This window comes from Microtus oregoni, unplaced genomic scaffold (assembly GCF_018167655.1).
Source record: "Microtus oregoni isolate MIOR12 unplaced genomic scaffold, Mior012 000016F_ref0000370, whole genome shotgun sequence".
Taxonomy (NCBI): domain Eukaryota; kingdom Metazoa; phylum Chordata; class Mammalia; order Rodentia; family Cricetidae; genus Microtus; species Microtus oregoni.
The window spans coordinates 11957059-11975102 of NW_024543075.1; the positions used below are offsets into that span (position 1 = coordinate 11957059).

At 51.9% G+C, this 18044-nt stretch overlaps 1 protein-coding gene across 6 annotated transcripts in view; it reads left to right on the forward strand.

The window, feature by feature from the left end:
* Ctbp2 (C-terminal binding protein 2) overlaps positions 1–18044 on the forward strand; it is a 133666-nt gene that overhangs the window by 103422 nt on the left and 12200 nt on the right. For 5 of the 6 annotated variants that reach the window (XM_041666996.1, XM_041667000.1, XM_041666997.1 and 2 more), the window contains 2 exons: positions 16916–17070; positions 17289–17433. In XM_041666996.1, the coding sequence (XP_041522930.1) occupies positions 16916–17070; positions 17289–17433 (300 nt within the window). Of the gene's footprint in view, positions 1–3031; positions 4716–16915; positions 17071–17288; positions 17434–18044 lie in introns of those variants that run through there. The other variant, XM_041667001.1, reaches the window with a different exon arrangement.

Genomic DNA, 18044 nt, shown 5'->3' on the forward strand with positions numbered 1-18044 from the left:
AACTGTCCCCATTCTTTGAGAATCATGCCCCATGTTGCACAGAATTCAAGAACAAATTTCTAGCAAACACTGCTTGAAACCCTGAGTTGGCAGGCTCTGTTCTTTTTCACATTGAATTCTTTATTTTTTTTTATTTTATATATATAAGTGCTCTATCTACGTGTATACCTTTATTCCAGAAGAGGGTATCAGATCGTACTATAGATGGTTGTGAGCCATCATGTGATTGTTGGGAATCTAACTCAGACCCCTCGACCCCTGGAAGAGCAGCTAAGTGCTCTTAACCACCGAACAGTCTCTCAAGTCCCCACAATGAACTCTTTTGTCAGGTTTATTTCGTCTCCAGAGCATGGGTTGTTTCTTACTTTAGACAAGCATCATGGTTTTTTGTTTTTTGTTCTTTGTGAGGGGAGGTTCTCTGTAGCTTTGGAGCCTGTAGACCAGGCTGGCCTCAAACTCACAGAGATCTACCTGCCGCTGCCTCCCGAGTGCCGGGATTAAAGGTTACCACTGCCCAGCAAGCGTAATGTTTTTACTTTATATGATCTTCTATGGAGGGGATTCTTGTAGGGTTATATCCATGAAACTCATTGCCTCTCAGAAACGGGACCCATCCTGCCCCTTTTAGGCAGATTGCTCGGGAAATCAGTACTTTCTCAAATGCTGTGGGGGGCAGGGATGGGGCAACCTCCAGAGTGCTTGGAAAAGTCTGTGTCCAGGTACAGGTGTTTCTTTCACAGAAGGAAACATCTGTCATAATATTTGGTGAGTCGCAGAGCCGAGGCTTTGAGAGTTTGGTTGGCTTCCAGACAGAACCAGCTGGAGGTTGTTGAGAACGGAATCCAGGCCTCCTGGTTCTCCTGCAGCTGGAACACCAGGCCTGAGCCTGTCTTCCACTGCCGCCCCACCTGCCCTTGTGATCGAGCCTTCACACTGGGGGGGGGGAGATGGGGGGGCAGCTGCCTAAGAGTCATTGCTGGTTTCTGGCAAATTCCCCAGTTAGCAGTTTTCTCAACTTGACCATTACAAAACTACTGGCGGTAGTAAGATACCTTGAGTGTGACTGACAACCCCCTCCAGTAGGGTGGGGGCTAGTTCTCAGACCAGATTATTCTAGTTATGCCTGGTGGAGCCTAGCCACACTACGGGTCGAGCCTCTTGGAATTAATGCTGTATCACGTCACGATAGAGGCTGATGCCCAAGCACCGAGCAGTTGTTTCCTCTGAAGGCTACAGACCCTGTGTGACAAGCCTCCCCAGCTTATCTTCCCTGGACCCTGATTGACTGTTAAGTACTATTTACTTCATTGAGCTGGTGTGTGTGGTGCATGTCCCTAGCTTGGCACTGTTTGCTGGCTATTTCTTATTTTTTGGTATGTCATATTTTCAGTGAGCCTGCTTAGCAGTCAAGAGTAAATCCTGGCTTAGGTGTGTCCCCTTAGCTTCCTTAACGTGTTATCCTGTCCTTACCTCTGCCTGTTATCCCGAAGTGTGGTGTGGGTCGGTTCCAGACAGTGTCCAGAGAAGGCGTCTTTGATTTGTGGGAATCTGATGCTATGCAGTCTTTGCCTTTCTCAGCTCTTCACTGGCTTCTCGAGTCCTAGGACATGGGGAGCCGGAACAGGATTTTGGTCTCTTTGTTTAGGTCAGGAATGGGGGCACGATGGTCTGTAGTCTTTGGGTCCCGTGGTCGGTGTAGCATTGGTCACAGCTGCTCTGGGCATGTTTGGAGGGATAAGAACTCCTTAGGGAGCATCAGCGATTTCCAGAATTTGATATAATCTGACTGGGCATGGAAAGGGTGAGAGTGTGGCACCCCCATAAACCTGCTCCCTAGAAATGGTGCTTTATCCAGACTCCTACCCCACAGGAAGTTCTCCATACTGCTCACATAGGAACCTTTTCATTTAAATGGCTGGTATTTATCTAGTTGAAGGTTCCAGTTAAATCTTAGACTAAAGGAGAAATGGGTGAAGGAACGCCTTTGGTCCCCTGCCTGCATGTAGTTGTATTATCTCATTCAAATACACTTCTCAATCACCTCCTTGGTTTATTTTTGTGACACAGAGGTTGGGGAGGGGGGCTGCAAGGATTGGGGCTCTGCACATGCCCCACAGAGTGAGAAGGGAAGGCTTGGTTCCCTAGTTTCTTCTTTGGTGGCCGACCCTCGGCTCAGCCTGGCCCTTGTTGTCTTACACTGATGAATTTCAGGTCTTAACCCGCATTTTATCTTCTTCCCTGGCAGAATGAAAGAATCTGTCTTACGATCTTACAATGAGGATTTGATCAGTGTAACCTAAAAGCCAGGGACTTACAGGCCTGCTTCTCCGAACACCCCTCATTCTGGAATCATCCGCACGGCTTCTCCCGTACACCTCCATTTGATCTGTTCTAGCTGCGCTATGGATTAATGTCGTGTGCAGTGGGATTAGGACTGGATGGACAGCTAAGCAGTTCTAGTTTGTTTCTCTGGCCATCAGCGGAGAGGGCCTGGTCAGGAGCCTCCCCCAAGAGAGATGGAAAAAAAAAACGGGACAAGAGATGGAAGGGGTTCAGACTCAGGGGAGAAGCCACGTGGGAGCTTACCCAGCTGCCTGTTGGGCCTGGCTAAAGCAGGCAGCCGGCTTCATCAGTCTGAGATGTCACATGGGACAAAAGCTTTAGGGGTTTTATTTAGCTCCTAATCCTCATGCTGCAAGAGCTGAGGACTGTGCGGGCACAGCCACCGGAAAGCCCCCCTCCCCCGCAGGCAGGAGTCCAGCCTCCTGTCCTGGGCTAGACGCACAGGACAGACCTTGCAGGCTACCGTTGCGGAGTGAGGCAAAGTTACCGTGAGTCCGCTTTTTGCCTGCTAAGGTTTCAGAGGATTAATAATTTAAGTCGTACCTTGAAACAGAAACCCCCAGTTGGTCGTTCCTGCCGTCTCGGAAGGGCTCGCGTGCGGCCAGGTCTGGTTTTGATGTATGTAATTGAAGATTTATCAAGAAAGGCTTCCTCCCTGCGCCTTTGCTTGTAGTCATTTGCTCTGCCAATGCCGGTTCCCAGCAGGCACATCAATATCGGCCGTTCTCAGAGCTGGGATGCTGCTGGCTGGTATGAGGTCCCTTGGGAGAATGCTGGGCCTCCAGGGAGGAGAAGTTCTCTGCCGTATGGCCCTGGAGAAGGGACCTGGTGTGAGCTGCTAAGCCACTGCGCACAGGACACAGAGCCTTACCTATCCAGAGAAGCATTCTATAACTCACTGTCATCAAGAAAGGGCTGCGGGCCTGACTTCGCCTTCTACGACAGCAGACAGGCTGTGATGTCTGGCCGTGGCTCCATGCTGCCACAAGACGACTATGGCGACTCATCCAGGGGCGCCAGGGTACCCAAGGAACCTCCCTTCTATCGGGACCCAGGAGCCAGCAGGCCAGCGCCCAGCTACGGAGTGCTTGGTGGCAGAGTGCCATGGGAGCAGGTACAAGGCCAGCTACCTGCTCTGCAGGATACTGGCTTCCTGTACCGGGAATCTGGGGGTAAAGCCTTCCCACATGGGCAAAGGACACATGGCAGGGCTCCATCTCCTGGGAGGTATGGAAGAGAACAGCCTAATCCAAGGTTAGGGACAGAGGTGCCCATGTACTCCCCGACCCCCAGTCAAGTCTACAATGATGCCTGTGAAAGAACTGTTGATTCTACCCCTGCCAGACAGGTGGCCCCAACATGCCTGGTTGTGGACCCCAGCCCAGCCGCTCCTACGGAGAACAGCACCGGGGTGGCCCCAGGTTCCCTGAATAGAGGCTATGGGCCTACCCCGGAAAACATCCACTCCAAGCTGACTTACGAGAATTATGAAGCTGACTCGTCTACGTTCCAGGGGCCTGGGAGCAAGAGGACCGTGCACCCTGAGTTTCTGGCCCTGTTGCGGGCAGAGGGTGTGGCAGAGGCCACTCTGGCAGCTCTGTTACAGCAAGGCTTTGACTCCCCGGCTGTCTTGGCCACTCTGGAGGATGCTGACATCAAGTCCGTGGCACCCAACCTGGGCCAGGCCCGTGTCCTGAGCCGCCTAGCCAGCAGCTGCAGGACAGAGATGCAGTTTCGGAGACAGGACCGGACAGGCCTTCCACCCCGCCCGCGGTCCAGTAGCTTCAGCCACCGAAGTGAGCTGCTGTCTAACGACTTGGCCTCACTGGGTACCACAGGCCCGCAGTTTCACCCCGCTGGACCTCTGCCGACTTCATCTTCCCGAGCTGGAGATCTAGCTCGCCGCCCCTCCAGTGCACCTTCCCAGCACCTCCTGGAGACGGCAGCTACTTACTCTGCCCCTGTGGTGGGGGCCCAACCCCCACACTTACCCTCCAACTCTGGGTATAGCTCTCCTACCCCTTGTGCCCTAACAGCACGGCTGGCTCCCTCATACCCTCCACAAGCTGGGGTGGCCTTGACTAATCCAGGCCCTTCTGTCCCCCTTCACTCAAGTCCCAGGACAGCCTACTCCACCTCGTACACGGTGCCCATGGAATTGCTGAAGAGGGAGCGCAGTATGGCCTCTTCTCCACTGCCCAGCCCCCACGGCAGCCCCAAGATCCTACGGAAGCCTGGAGCAGCGTCCATGGAGCCATCTGCCCTGCCAGCAGTCAGCCAGGGCCTCCACACACCTCATTCTCCGTACCAGAAGGTGGCCCGGCGGACAGGGGCCCCCATCATTGTTTCAACTATGCTAACTCCAGAACCAAGTAACTTACCTTTCTTGGCTGGGAGTTCCAAGCGGTCAGGGGAGGGTATAGTTTGAGAAGGGAATAGTTTGTTCCCCACTGGTCATGCTGAAAGTGCGGATAATGTGTCTGTCTGTACCCTGCCCCCCAACCCTAACAGAGCACCACGGTGAGTGCTGTGGTTAGTTCCCTCCTCCCGTGGGCTATTCTTGAGTTCTGCAGATTTATGTAGCAGGTTAAGCCCCAGTTTGCAGATTCCCTCTCCTGATAGTGAAAGGTAGCTGCTTTCCCAAGAAACTGTTCTGATAGTGTATCCCATTTTTATACAAGAGGCGGGTGGTTCTCTAGTTCCATCGGAGAGCTTTGGAAAAGTCAGGAGTGCCTGATGGAATGTCTCCTGTAAATTGTGCGTGGATAATTTGCTGGTAAAAGTGCCTGGCAGTGTAGACGGCACACTGTAGCAAAGGCGGAGACTCTCCACTGCCGATAAGAACGCGTCTGTTTCCACAGTTGTGGACTAAACAAAGCAACATGTTGAAATCCCTTAGAACCGTTTGAAAAAAAAAAAAACAACAGATTTAGCCTCTCATTTTATAAAATACGGTTGGGAATTCTGCTTGTTTGTCGGGAAGACACTGCTTCCACGTTGAAGAGCTGGAAGCTAGGTGAAACCAGCCAAAGCAGAAGCCAGGCGGGACTGACTCATGGCGTGCTTTTCATGGGATGCTGCGGCGGAACTTCCTGGAGGCCGTCCTCTGAGCAGTTAGTGTTTCACCCTAGGGTTTTGAATGCCAAGGTCAGTCAGGTTTCTTCTTTTCACCTTTGCCCTCCAACATGCATAATTTGGAAAACCACATTTTTATAGTAATTTTTGTTTTGCTTTGAGTATATGTATGAGTGCCTGCATGCACGTATGTGCCAGGACTCTCAGGAGCCAGAAGAGGGCATCGAATGCCCGGGGAGCAGAGTTCCAGGTGGAAGTTAGCTAGGAGTTGAACCCAGATCCTCTGCAAGGGTAGCAAGGGCTCTTAACTACCGAGCCCTCGAAAAGTTGTGAGATACCTTTAAAAATATCTAGTGTATAGGACGGGGTAGTGGAGTAGGAAATACTGTACCTTTTTTTTTTTTAAAAGTCTGATTATCTACTTTGTCTTTGAAATGTGTGCCAGGAGCGGAGTTGATAAGTTTGAGGGCCTATGCCTTCTTTCTCTCTCAACCCAACATTCTTTCTTTGCAACCAACTAATTTGCATGGCGATGACATTTGTTGCTCCAGTAATTTCATCTGATAATGGCTGGGCTTGCAAAGCGGATCTGAAAACATATTCCTTAATTATGCGTTGCTAAGCAACGGAAGGGTTTGGTCATAATCACAGAAAGATTATCTCCTCATTGAAGTCCTGGAAAGGTTTTGCTGAAGGAGGAGGTCCTGCAGAATTGCTGTCTGCATGCAACACGACCCCCCCCCCCCTTTTCTGTTTATTTTGTGCTGCATTTGAACAAAAACACTCACTGCTATCCGGGTACGGGGTGAGGGACGTTATATAAGTTGTTTGGAGTGTGATTGTTGACACACTGTTTTACAGACCCAAGGATATTGATTTTTATTTCATTTGCATGGCAGCGCGCCAGTGCCGAGCAAGCCTGCAGTCGGAAGTCTGCCAGCAAATAAATTTCTCTGTCAAATGATCCATCCCAGAGCAGCAGTTGCCATCCCTGTTCCTTATCGTACATTCTGTGTGGCATTATGACTACCCTGTCGGGGCAGGGGGAGGGGGGCAGGGCCTCGGCTTCCCGGCTGCTTTTCCGCTCTCTGAATGGCATTTGGGTGACAGGTCTGTTTCATGGAGTCTGCAGCGGGATCTGGGTATGCCGAAGGCAGCAGAAGACTTCGTGGTGTGTCTGTAGGCATAGCTTCAGGCAGAGGTGCCGAGCCCCAGAGAGGACAGCCTTAGACCAAGGGAAAAGCGTCGGGAGACCCAAGGCACTTTGCCTTGCCTCTGGGCCCAGATGGCAACCTCCGATCTTGAGGTAGAGTCGTGTGTGTTGCCCTTTAGTGGCAGAGTCAGCCTCACTGATTCTTCATTTTGATTTCACCAAATTCTGTTTCCGCCCAGTGTGGAGGTCCTGGAATGCCTGGGAAGTAATTGACACCTTCCCTCCCCGTCTTCCTGCAGTGATGGTGGGGTGATGTCAAATACTTACAAGAGCATTGTTTGAGTGATTTTTTTTTTTTTTAGGGGTCTCGTTTGGCTCTTTAGACACAGTGTGGATACTAGTGTTTGCTTTGTTAGATGTATGTACACAGTCGGCTTCTGTTTGCCAGGCCTGCCCCCACCCCATCAACCAAGCAGTTCAGAACAGCAAGGCAAGGCAGCCAGATGCACAGGATTAGGGCTTCTGGGCAGAGAGCTTCATGAGAGATGGCACCTGGTGGGTCGGCTCTCCATCCCACACTGACGTGGCGACTGACCCAGTGGCTGTCACATGTTGTCACCCGTGGTCGAGAGGCTGAGCCTCCCTCTACCAGATGCCAAGGAGCATTAAGCAAACACCAGTGTGACAGTGAGCGTTTTCCATCCCGTCCTCCCTGAGTCCAGCAAAGCGCAGCTTGCCCCCACGCTCAGCCCGAGGCGTGTGAGAAGCGCAGTCTCACATCCACACCCACCTCCCAGATTCCTTGCTTATTTTTTTGGTGTAGGTGCTCTGACGGAGCCTCTGAAGGCTCCATTCTAGGATCTCGTTGCCAGGGCTGTTACTAGAGATTCCTAAGGTCAGTTGGGAAAAATCTATGGCTATTTTTCCAGCGATGGTGTGTGTGCCATTGCCTGATTCTAATGCCATGGGAACATACAATCCTGATAGAAATCGGAATCGTATTGAGGACCGCTCCCACAGGGCTCCCTGGATTCCCTCAGATGTCTACGTCTTTGGAGCTCTTCCTGCATGCTGAGGATGGCTCTTTGGTTGTAAGGATGCTGGGCATGGCCTCCTTGAAGTTCCCAAGTTCCAGGTTGGACCCACTCACCTCTCTTAGGTAGAACAAGCACAAGGAGGACCCCTGTTGGGTGTTTGGCCAGTCCCTGGTGCCTGGTGCCTGAGTCAGGGCTACACTTGCACAAGCGTGCCCCCCTTCCTGCTCTGACCACATGACCAAACTCTTTACTCTATATGACCTGAGGAATTTCATCTTTACAGCTCAGAGCATTCTCCTTTGGCTAAATGGAATGCAAGCTATTCTTTGGTCCCTAGAGGACCAAGGGCCAAGCTATCAGCAGCTATAACAAGGACAAGGTTAAATAGACAAAGGGGGGGAAAAAAACCCTATGAAGCTGGGGAACAGGCAGTCCAGAACACAGAGAGCATTCCTGGTGAGCCTGCACACAAGGAGAAACAGAAGATGCTGGGGGCTTCCTAACATTGCACTGAGGACTGGGCCAGGAACTTTTATTGCTGGGGAGCTTCTTCTAAATGACCCTGCTGTGTCCTCTTGACTGCCGAGCTAAGGGATCACTGGCTTTAAGGTAAAGGTTGTACTTTGTTGTAACCCCGCTCCTGTTGTATTTTTTTGCCTTCCCTGTGTTAGAGCAGCTGCCTATATTTTTATTATCTTGTCGTTTTCATTCAGGCTCATCAAAGCCTCATTCCATCTGAAGCTGCTTGACTCATCTATATAGCTTTGGGCCCCGGAGAGTGGCTGCCCCTTGTGTAGTTCCCCCATGCCCAGGCTGGAATGGACAATGGGAACTCTTGTCTGGAGAATTGAGTGCCGAGTTCTGTGGTCCATTTTCCTGTATCTATACTTTTCAAATCTGGCCTTGTGTCCTAGCCACTTGTCCTGCTTAAGGACTTTACTGTCAGATGCCTTTAATACAGAGTGGGAGAAATGTGACTTGGTGTGTTCTAGTGTTTCTTGTATGTGGGGATTTGAACCTGGAACACTTAGAAAAAGAGACTTTGGAAAGGAGTTGGTGGGGGACCCTGACCAGCTGCGACACTCCGGGAAGTCTGCCTGCTGGCCTCACAGATGACAAGCCTATGGAATGGTCCTCAAGAGTCACCTTCTTTGTGGGCCTTAAAAACTCATGCAGAATGAAGAAAGTTGAGCAGACGGGGCCCTCTTGTCCTCCTGCTGGCCCTCAGGGGCTGCCCTAGCTTCAGAATGGCAGTGATATCTGTGCTCATGGGTATTTGGCCTTGGTGATGTGGGGAGAGTGCTGAGCCAGGTCTGCTAGGCACCAGCGCCCTTCGGAGGGCAAGATAACGTGTATTTCATTCCCAGGGATGAGGTTGCTTGGTTTCAGTGGACACTGAGTACCCACAGCCTAGTCCTTGGGCATGAGTCAGCTGTGGCTCTCGCTGTGCCCTTGTGATGTACACACATGGGGTACTCAAGCCTCTGCTGTCCCAGTTACTGCAAAAAGGTCCTGCAGGGGCCAAAAGAGACTGGATATCCTCACGGATCCCTCAGGCTGGCCAAGGCTTCCCCTTCCCCTTTATCCCCTAGCTTGGATTGAAGCCCCTGTGTTGAGTATGGGGCCTGCAGGTACTTGAACGCAGTAGGTGCTCTCAGCCTTCATTAGGAGAGTCTGAGCATGAAGGCCACAAGTTCTGGCCTAGCCTGGGCTAGATAGTTCCAGATCAGTTAGGACCAAATAGTGAAAACTGACTCAGATGTTCGCGGACTACCTGTGGGCTCTGTCTATGTTCCCGTGTAGGTCCTGTCCACTTCCAGATTCCTCAGGCAGGTTTCTTTTCTGTTCCCACCTGGCATCCTCTCGTTGCCATGGGCACAGTTTTAGCATCTGAGAGCTACTCACATCCTGTCAGGATGCACCTTCTTATAAACATCCAGGGCTGCAAGGCAGTAACTGGAGACCGGAGCAAAGCCACCAGGTTCTAGCGGCATGGGTGACTTGGGAGACTGGAATTTCATGTCCTGGCATTTCTTTTAAGGCCAGGAAGGATGTGCCTCTGATCCACCCAGGCGTCCTGGCTCTGGGGCAACACGGGGCATAGGCTATCCTCAGGTTCTTGCCCGCTGTCCTCAGCAGTGTTGGTCTCCCCTGGCCTCTGCAGAGGTGTGTGGTTCTCACTAGTTTGCTTGCAAGAGTGGTTTCTCACTTGGCTGGCTTGTGCATGGTTCCATTCATCAAAATCTGGTAGGTCTCATGACAGGAAAGGGGAGAGAGGTTTGTTGGGACACAAGTCCCAGACTGCTCTTTCTCTAGAAGACTCAGCTAGTGCATTGGAGGGAGGTGGAGCACGTCTTTCTTCTGTGGCCTGATTGAAAGTGGAAGAAACAGATGTGCAGTAAGGAAACCCCACGTGCCACAGGAAATCACTAGCAGAAAGACTCTGGGAGCTTTGATTGACAGGGACTCACTTTGGGTTCTATCCTCTGTCACCCTCCATCATGTTCTTTTACCAGTTACTATGTGGAAGGGTCACCCTATCTAGGCTGCTGGTGGGTGGCTACGGGAGGCCCCAAAGCAGGCCAGTCTGCTCTCCGGCCCTCCTGACCTCACTCATTATGGCTGAAGTGCGGTTCTCTCTCTGCCTGAGGCTTTCTGGGAGGGTGTTCCTCTGAGTCAGTGCCTTGGCAGAAGCCCAAGAGTCCCTCGCTCTCTCATGGTTCATCACACCAGGTCTCGCCCGTAGGTCGTGCATCTGAGACACCAGCCGCAGGCCACCTTAAGGCTGTTCCTGCAGAGAAAGTCACACACACGTGGCTTTTGCGGAGTCCTGTTTTTACATCCAGGCCAGGGTGTGTCTTATCTGACATGTCCATCGGCACGTGTTGCCTCACAGTCCACCCTGAAGAGTGACCAGGTATCCCCAGTAAAGCACACGCCCACACCAGTCACAGCCTCTCTCCCGCAGGCTATGGTGCTGAGGACTGGGGGGGGGGGGGGGGACCAGCCACCAAGCCCCAGGCATAGGTCTCAGACACCTTGTCAAATCAAAGAGAGTTTGGAGTTTTTCTCTTCCTTGGTGCTACAGAATGACATTGGGTGACGGCCACTGTCGTGATAGTTTTTTTTCTTCTGCCTCCAAGCTTAAGAACCCCGTGGAGGGAGGCACCAACCCTGCCTGGTGAGATCTTGGCCCTGTGCGGTTCTTGACTAGGGAGTCTTTGTTGGGTAGGTCTGCTCAGTGAGCGCAGACTCTGAGGACCAACCTTCCCCGCTAAGGTAGCAATAGAGCGAGGTGCTTTGGTATTCTGTTCAGAAGGCTTGATGTGTCTTCTTGGATTCATCCCTGGCCCAGCCTGGTGTTTAGGTCACTGTTGCACTGCCTTTGAATGGGGGCTGTGGGCCAGCCCTGTGAGCCCCAGCTGCTCGATCTAGCTCTAGAGTCAGGAGAACTGAATCAAGCCCTTCTCCGTGACCTCGAGAGAATTCAGCATGCCCTTTGGGCTCAACTTTTTGTGTTGGAAAAGCAGAACTTGCTTTTAGCATCAGTCATGCAGACATTTAGAAGGGGATGGAGGTGGGTCCTGTGACCTATTGGTACAGGGCCACTGTTTCTTGCACGTCCCAGCTTGTGGATGTGTGATTTCACTACAGTGTTGAAGAGCTGGGTGTGGGTGTACATGTCTGCAATCATAGCACTCTGGGATAGCAAGTGTGAGGCCAAATTGAGCTATACAGCAAGTTCCAGGCTAGCCTGGGCTATATAGCGAGACCCACTCACAAAAATCAAGGGATTTTGTTGTTGTTAACATATATTGAAAACCAGTAATAGAAAAGTGGCTAGGGACTGGTTTACTATTCTCTACCTTTATGCCAGACCCCCCTGGTCTGGGAAGTGTATTCTGTAAGCAGTCTGATTCCCTTAAGATTGAATGTACTTCACATGGGGATAGGGGCCATGCCTCGGGGGAGGTACCCAGGGGACAGCGGAGGGAGGCACTCTCCCTGGGCTTTCCAGCACCCAACCCCTGGAGAAACACAGCCTGGATATCCATAGCTTGACCTCAGAGGGGTCACAGCAGCTGAGCAGGCAAAGTGAGTCAGCAGGACCCGCCTTGATTTAGTGCCCAGCCATGAACAGGAAGTTACCGAGGTCTGGTAGCTAGTTACCAGGAAGCACCCCCTTCTAACTTGAGGTTTGTGCATTTAAGATTTGAAGATTCATCTCTGGCCAAGTCCTGGATTTTACTCTGCAGCTGCGAGCTGGGTGTCACAGCCACATGAGCAAGAGGCTGAGGCAGAGCTAGGTGTCATGGCCACCTGTATAAGAGGCTGAGGCAGCACAGGTTCAGATGTGAGGAACAGGGTCTCAGAGCAAGGTTGCAGAGAAGCCAGCTGATTGAAGTAGGCTCACAGACAAATGTTCCTTTCAGAGGACAGATGAGGGGTCTTCAGGGCCCTGTGTGCCATGCTGGGAAGTGGGAAAGTCCATGACCAAGCATCTAACTCATTAGAGATAACTGAGTCCACACGCCCGATGTCCATCTTCTGTCCTTGGTACTCAAGGACCACCCTGGTGAGGCAGGCCACCAGGGGAATAGGAGATGGAGCCCATCTTAGCAAAAACACCAGCGGAGCCTGTGCCCTTCCTTGGCTGTGCGTTTTGACATACCGTCCTCCTTCAGTTTCTGGTAATGCTCTTCAGGGACCCACTCCGAGTCTGTGATCGGCAGAGATGTGCTCCGTACCAGCTGGCTTCTCGTGACACAGAGTTCGTTAGGAGACATTTCATTTTGGAGATCCCACAGCTGCTGGAGACTGGCAGGTGACAGATCCCCAGTCCCAGATCCGCGCAGGCGAGGCTGTCATGGAAAGAGAAAGTAAATGTCGTTTTCCTTGTTCAAGCACTCTGGACAAGCTGAAAGAGAAGTCTTTCCCGGGGTTCTGGGCAAAGCCAGTTGAAGTAACAGCAGATGCTGGTCTCTTTGTGGAAGCCGGGTAGTTGGAGTTTGTTCTCCCGTTGCTGAGCTAGAAACACAACGTTCCCACTAGAGTAGGGGACTCTACTTGCAAGTCTGCAAGGCATCACACTCAAACACAAGCTGGGTTAGCTGCAGTCACAGGAAGCCCGCAGGGCCCACAGCTAATGACCCAGGCATTTGGAGCAGCAATCTGCATGCACCTGGTGACTGATCATTAGGGCCTGGACATTTTTCACTGGAGCTGGAACCCAGTAAGATACAAGATGCCTTAAGCAAAACCAACCTGCTTAGTGGGACATTCTTGTGACCTTCCTTGAGTCTCACCCAGAGAGTGCTGTAGCCCCTGAGTTAAGAAGGCCTCAGCTTCTCCTGGGAAAACCTGGCGACAAGCTAGCTCCTTGGGGCTTATAGAGCAGCAGTGGGCCGGTCCTTTATCGACCATCTCTGCCTGTTCATGGGGCCTTGCTCCTGCCCTTCCAGGGTGCGTTTGTTAGTGTTTGTTCCCAGCATTATTCTAGAAATGCTGGTGACCTCTCAGCCGGTGAGTCTCCATCCTAGGCATTTTACAGTGTGCCTATCTCAGAATCCCACACAGTTTAGTCCTCAGATTTGAGGGGATTATGGGATCTTCTAAGCAGGCTACCGCCCCTCTGTGCAGCTGTTGTGGTGCCTTATGCAAGTGCTGGTCCTTGCATCCTCCTGGGACTGTCCCCACACAGCCCTGCTTCATTCCAGGCTCACTTTATTTAGTGGTGGGTAAAACCTTCATGCTCCTTTTCCTCATTACACGAGGAGTCAAGGTCACTAGTGCCTGGCAGGGAGAGCTCAGCAGGCCTTGCGGTGCCCTGCGCCCTGGTGCATAGAATCCACAAGGCCTTTGAGCTCTGCGCTATGCCAACAACAACTGAGCTTCCTAATCACAGTGGTCTTCTCTGACCTTTCAGAGGGTGTGACGTAAAGTAGTGACTCCTAACAAGACATCCCATCTGAACGGTTGCCTTTAAGTTTCTCCCAGGCTTCCCAGCAAGGAGCGGGGTGCTGTTGTCTGCTCCCAGAGTACCTCTTGCTGCTGTGTGTATCCCTACACTAGCAGGTTGGAGACGACTCTACAAGGTGCTTACATGTGTTGGCAGGACAAGAGAGGCATCTTCCTCTCTGCTCAGTCATATGCCGGGTGCTTTAAGGCTAAGCCACATGTTGGAGCTTGTTTGACCCTTGACCCCCACCCTGACCTGGGCCTCAGTTTTGGTTTTGCATTGTAAAACCCAACCCTTTGGTATACACACTTACGCGTCACATCTTAGTTCTGGTTTCTCATCTGACTTTCTAGAAATGAAGAAACTATGCCGGGCCAAGAGGGTTAGGTCCCACTGGAAAGTGGCCATATAATAGCAGGCACTGCCTCCGTTCCCATAACAATCCTAGTTGTTGCAAGTCTGTGGAGGGGGTTAGAGGGACTCATAATTATTTTGCATAGTTACTGCACACCTTCTTATCAGGCGTTTCCCCAGTGAGTGGGAGGCTGGCGGCATTGCCAGGCCCTTGTCGGTCTTAGGGTTTGGCTATGTGGAAAAGCCGTGAGCAGTGTCTGGTAACTGGGATCCTAAACTCCATTTTGGAAGGAATTCTCATTGAGTACTGTGCCTTGGGCTTCCTTCCCAAATTCCCCTAGCAACTGAAGGAATGAGCCCTGGTTCCAGGCCAGGAGCCTGCCTGAAGACTGATCCCCTCCTATGAGGGTCATGTGTGCGTCGTGTTAATATAAATGCTTTACACTGAGATGCACTCGCGCACCTAAAAAGGGTGCATTTTGTCCGAAGTGCTGAAAGAGGCGGGAGAGAGGCCTGCTGAGAGCTGACTGTGTATTGAGACCATCAGGGCTCTAGCTCTGATTTTGTGGTCCCCGATATGCAGTGGGCAGGTTCCCGGCCCCCCTCCTTATGCTCCTTATGGTTCCTCCAGAGCTGGTCCTCAGCGACCCTTTGCCAGGTTCCATGCTATCACTGCTCCCTACCCTGCCTCCCCATTCAGCATCCTTCCCTAGCCAACAGGTCTCTGCTGTCCCCACCACTTCCCCTTTTGCCTTGCTATCAGAGGTTTCTCCACTGGGATTCATACCTCAGGCCTTGACTGAGATGTCCTGGAGGTACTATGTACCCTCCTCAGCCAAGGAAAAGAACAAAGGATGGGATTCACCAAAGAAAAAGAAAACCAATCAGGAGGGAACTGATCACTAGGCAACCTGGAGTCTGTTACCCAGGTAACAGATAACATGCTCTGGTAATGTGGATGGACATCTTAAATGGTGGCTCTCAGCCACTCCAGATGTACTGGATGGCTCTAGATCTCTGGCTTGTTCCTGGCATCATGTTCCTTGGTAAGGTGGGGTAAATCACTACTCACTTAAAACCTGAACTTTGGGCTCGGTACAATTTAACCACCCTGCTAGCAGCTTCCAAAGCCAAGCTTCTTGGGAGGACTGGGGAAGGAATTCTGTGTGGTCCAATACTGCCAGACCCTCAACCCATGGTTTTGGAATTTGGCCATTTTACCCCCTTTCCTTAGTAAGATCAGGACAAAAACATTCTCTCTGCCCTGGGCTCACTGTCTTGACTGTGCAGGTATAGTGTGAGGATATCACCATATTCAGTGGTAGTGAAGGTACTGGGGGAAGATGGGCACAGCTCTCGTGAGAGCGTGTCCTTCCTCAGCTACTCATAACAGTGTGTGACTAGCTACCTGAGCCTGTGTGATACAAGAGGATTGCCCAGGCCCCTACCAACCAGTTCAGAGACAGCAGAGCTTTGGTTGGGAGGGTTGTCTTGGGGTTCAGTTGCTGTGAAGAAACGTTACTATAAATGACTTGGGGAGGAAAGGGTTTATTTTCGCTCACAACTCTGAGATCACAGTCCATTGCTGAAGGAAATCAGGGTGCAGGAACTCAAGCAAAAGCCATAGAAGAATGCCGCTTGCTGGCTTGCTCCCATGAACTGAGCCTGCCTTCCTCATAGCATCCAGGACCACCATCCCAGTGGTGTTCCAGCCTGTAGTGAGCTGGGCCCTCCTCCCAGATCAATCATCAGTCAAGGAAATGCTCAAGAGCAAGGAGGTGGAGCCTGAAAGTGAGCACACTTTGCAGAAGGATCCCATTTTGGGTACATTAATGGTCACGTAAAGGCCGTGTGGCTCCAACAGCTCGTGTTCCCTATAGGATCTGAGAGAGTTCCCCTGGCAGGAACTGCCACAATCTACCATACCTTGGGCAGCCTGTGTGAGAGAGGATGACTGACTAGGAGGAAGGAGATGACAGCCCAGCTTCAAATAATGGCTTGAACTGCCCAAGCCTTAGCACGAGGAGGGAGAGGCAACAGCCCTGGCCAGAGACTTCCCTCTGCATGGTGTATGGCCTTTGGCTTGATGTCTCCAAACTATTGAAGCAAGTAACAGTTCTAGTTGTCCTTGTGTCATGTTAAAGCAGTCTTTTGCCTTCTCCCCCTTCTGTCCTGGGGTGTAAACGTGTATGGGAAATTAAACACAGGGAACTCAGAAGTCAAAAGAGAAAAATTCAGCATTCAGTATTCACTGAGTAGCCCTCCTGATGCTATCCTGTGTCTCTGACTCTCTTATCTCTGTTCCACCTACCTAACATTTGTAATTCTCACGCCCCTACCCTGAAATGTACGAACCCGCCGCAGCTAGGGTCATAGCAGAAGTCACCCCAAAAAGGTGGCATACGACATGGCAGCTCAATGTGGGGCAGCTCACGACACCGTGGGAGTCAGAATCTGCCCTGTCTGCTGTATAGACAGTTGAGGAACAGTGCCCGAGCTGGGATGCATCCTGCAGGACCAGCAGACTTCAGCAGAGAATCATATGCACTTGGGTACCACAGTGATGGACTAGGACCATCCCTATCCCATTGCCATAATGGCCTGGTGGGGAAGTGACCAGCGCGTCTAACCTGTGTTCCTTTTGGAGATTTGTTCTTACCTATTGAGCCATCTCACTCAATTTGACTTACTGGAGCAATTCAAGTGAGCCACACCATTGCTCCTCTGGGTCTTAGAGTGAAGTGAGTTCACACATCAGAGCCTTGCACGTCACCCATAGTCATTAAACCTGTGATCTAGGAACGCCACCCCCACCCCTACACCCTATGCCCTTAGCTGGTGCTGCCGTATCGTGTCCTGCCTTAAGCGTCACAGTTGGCTCCACCGGGCTTGTGTGCTCTCTGCTTGTCTTGACGTTGACCACTGAGATGGTCAGGGTGTCCCCTCACACCCTCCCCGCACTGTACTCACCACATTTTTCCTCTCTCTGTATAGGTATCCGCCCCCAGATCATGAACGGCCCCCTGCACCCCCGCCCCCTCGTGGCACTGCTGGATGGCAGAGACTGTACTGTGGAAATGCCCATCCTGAAGGACCTGGCCACTGTGGCCTTCTGCGATGCACAGTCCACTCAGGAAATCCATGAGAAGGTGGGTGACACCCCACCCCACCCGGGTCCCTCCAGGCCACTTGATGTCATTAAACACTGTCGTACACAGGAATGCCATGTTTGGAGCTCCTGATGCCCCTAGCCCGCTGTGCCACCCTCGGGCACTTACTCAACCACGTCTCCACCTTATAATTCTGCCCACAGAAGCTCTGTGGGTAGCCAGGGGCACTGACCCGTGACTCCTGTCCCTGCCCACAGGTATTGAATGAGGCCGTGGGTGCCATGATGTACCACACCATCACCCTCACCCGGGAAGACCTGGAGAAGTTCAAGGCTCTGAGAGTGATCGTGCGAATTGGCAGTGGCTATGATAACGTGGACATCAAGGCTGCTGGTGAGCTCGGTGAGTCACAGAGCCATGCTGGCCACCTGGGAGCCGTGCTCAGTGGGCAGGGGATGGGCAGAAGGCAGGGCAGCTGTCCTAGGCTGCTTCCTGAGGGAGGCTCATGTTTCCACGTTTCCGGCTTTGCCCAGCCTTAGAGATCCAAGCAGGTTCAGGGACTGGAAGATCTTGACAAGATAGCAGACAAGTGAATTCCTCTCACAGAGCAAACCAAAACAAACAGATCATTACCCACCTCCCCGTGCCTGGGGTCTTCCAGAGGAACCACAGTAGGCAGGTAGGCAGCCAAGCAGGAAGTTGGAGTACCTGAATGGCACAGTGGACTCCCTGTCCACCCCTGAGAATTGCTGTACACTGTCAGCAGAGGCTGTGCTTTAGGGGGTCATTGGGAGAGGCCTCAGAGTCAGGGTATTTGGTCTGTTCCTGAAGTATGCCACCTCTTTATTCATGAGGCTTAGAAATTTAAAATACTGGAACTGGAAACCCAAGTGCTGATGGCTCAGAGCAGCCTGGCCTGGTAATGCTCCTAGCATGGGCCTGGGCCTGCCACCGCTGATGCCTTGCTGCAAGGGCTCCTGGAAATCTTCCTTGGACAGGAAGGCAGGTGTGTG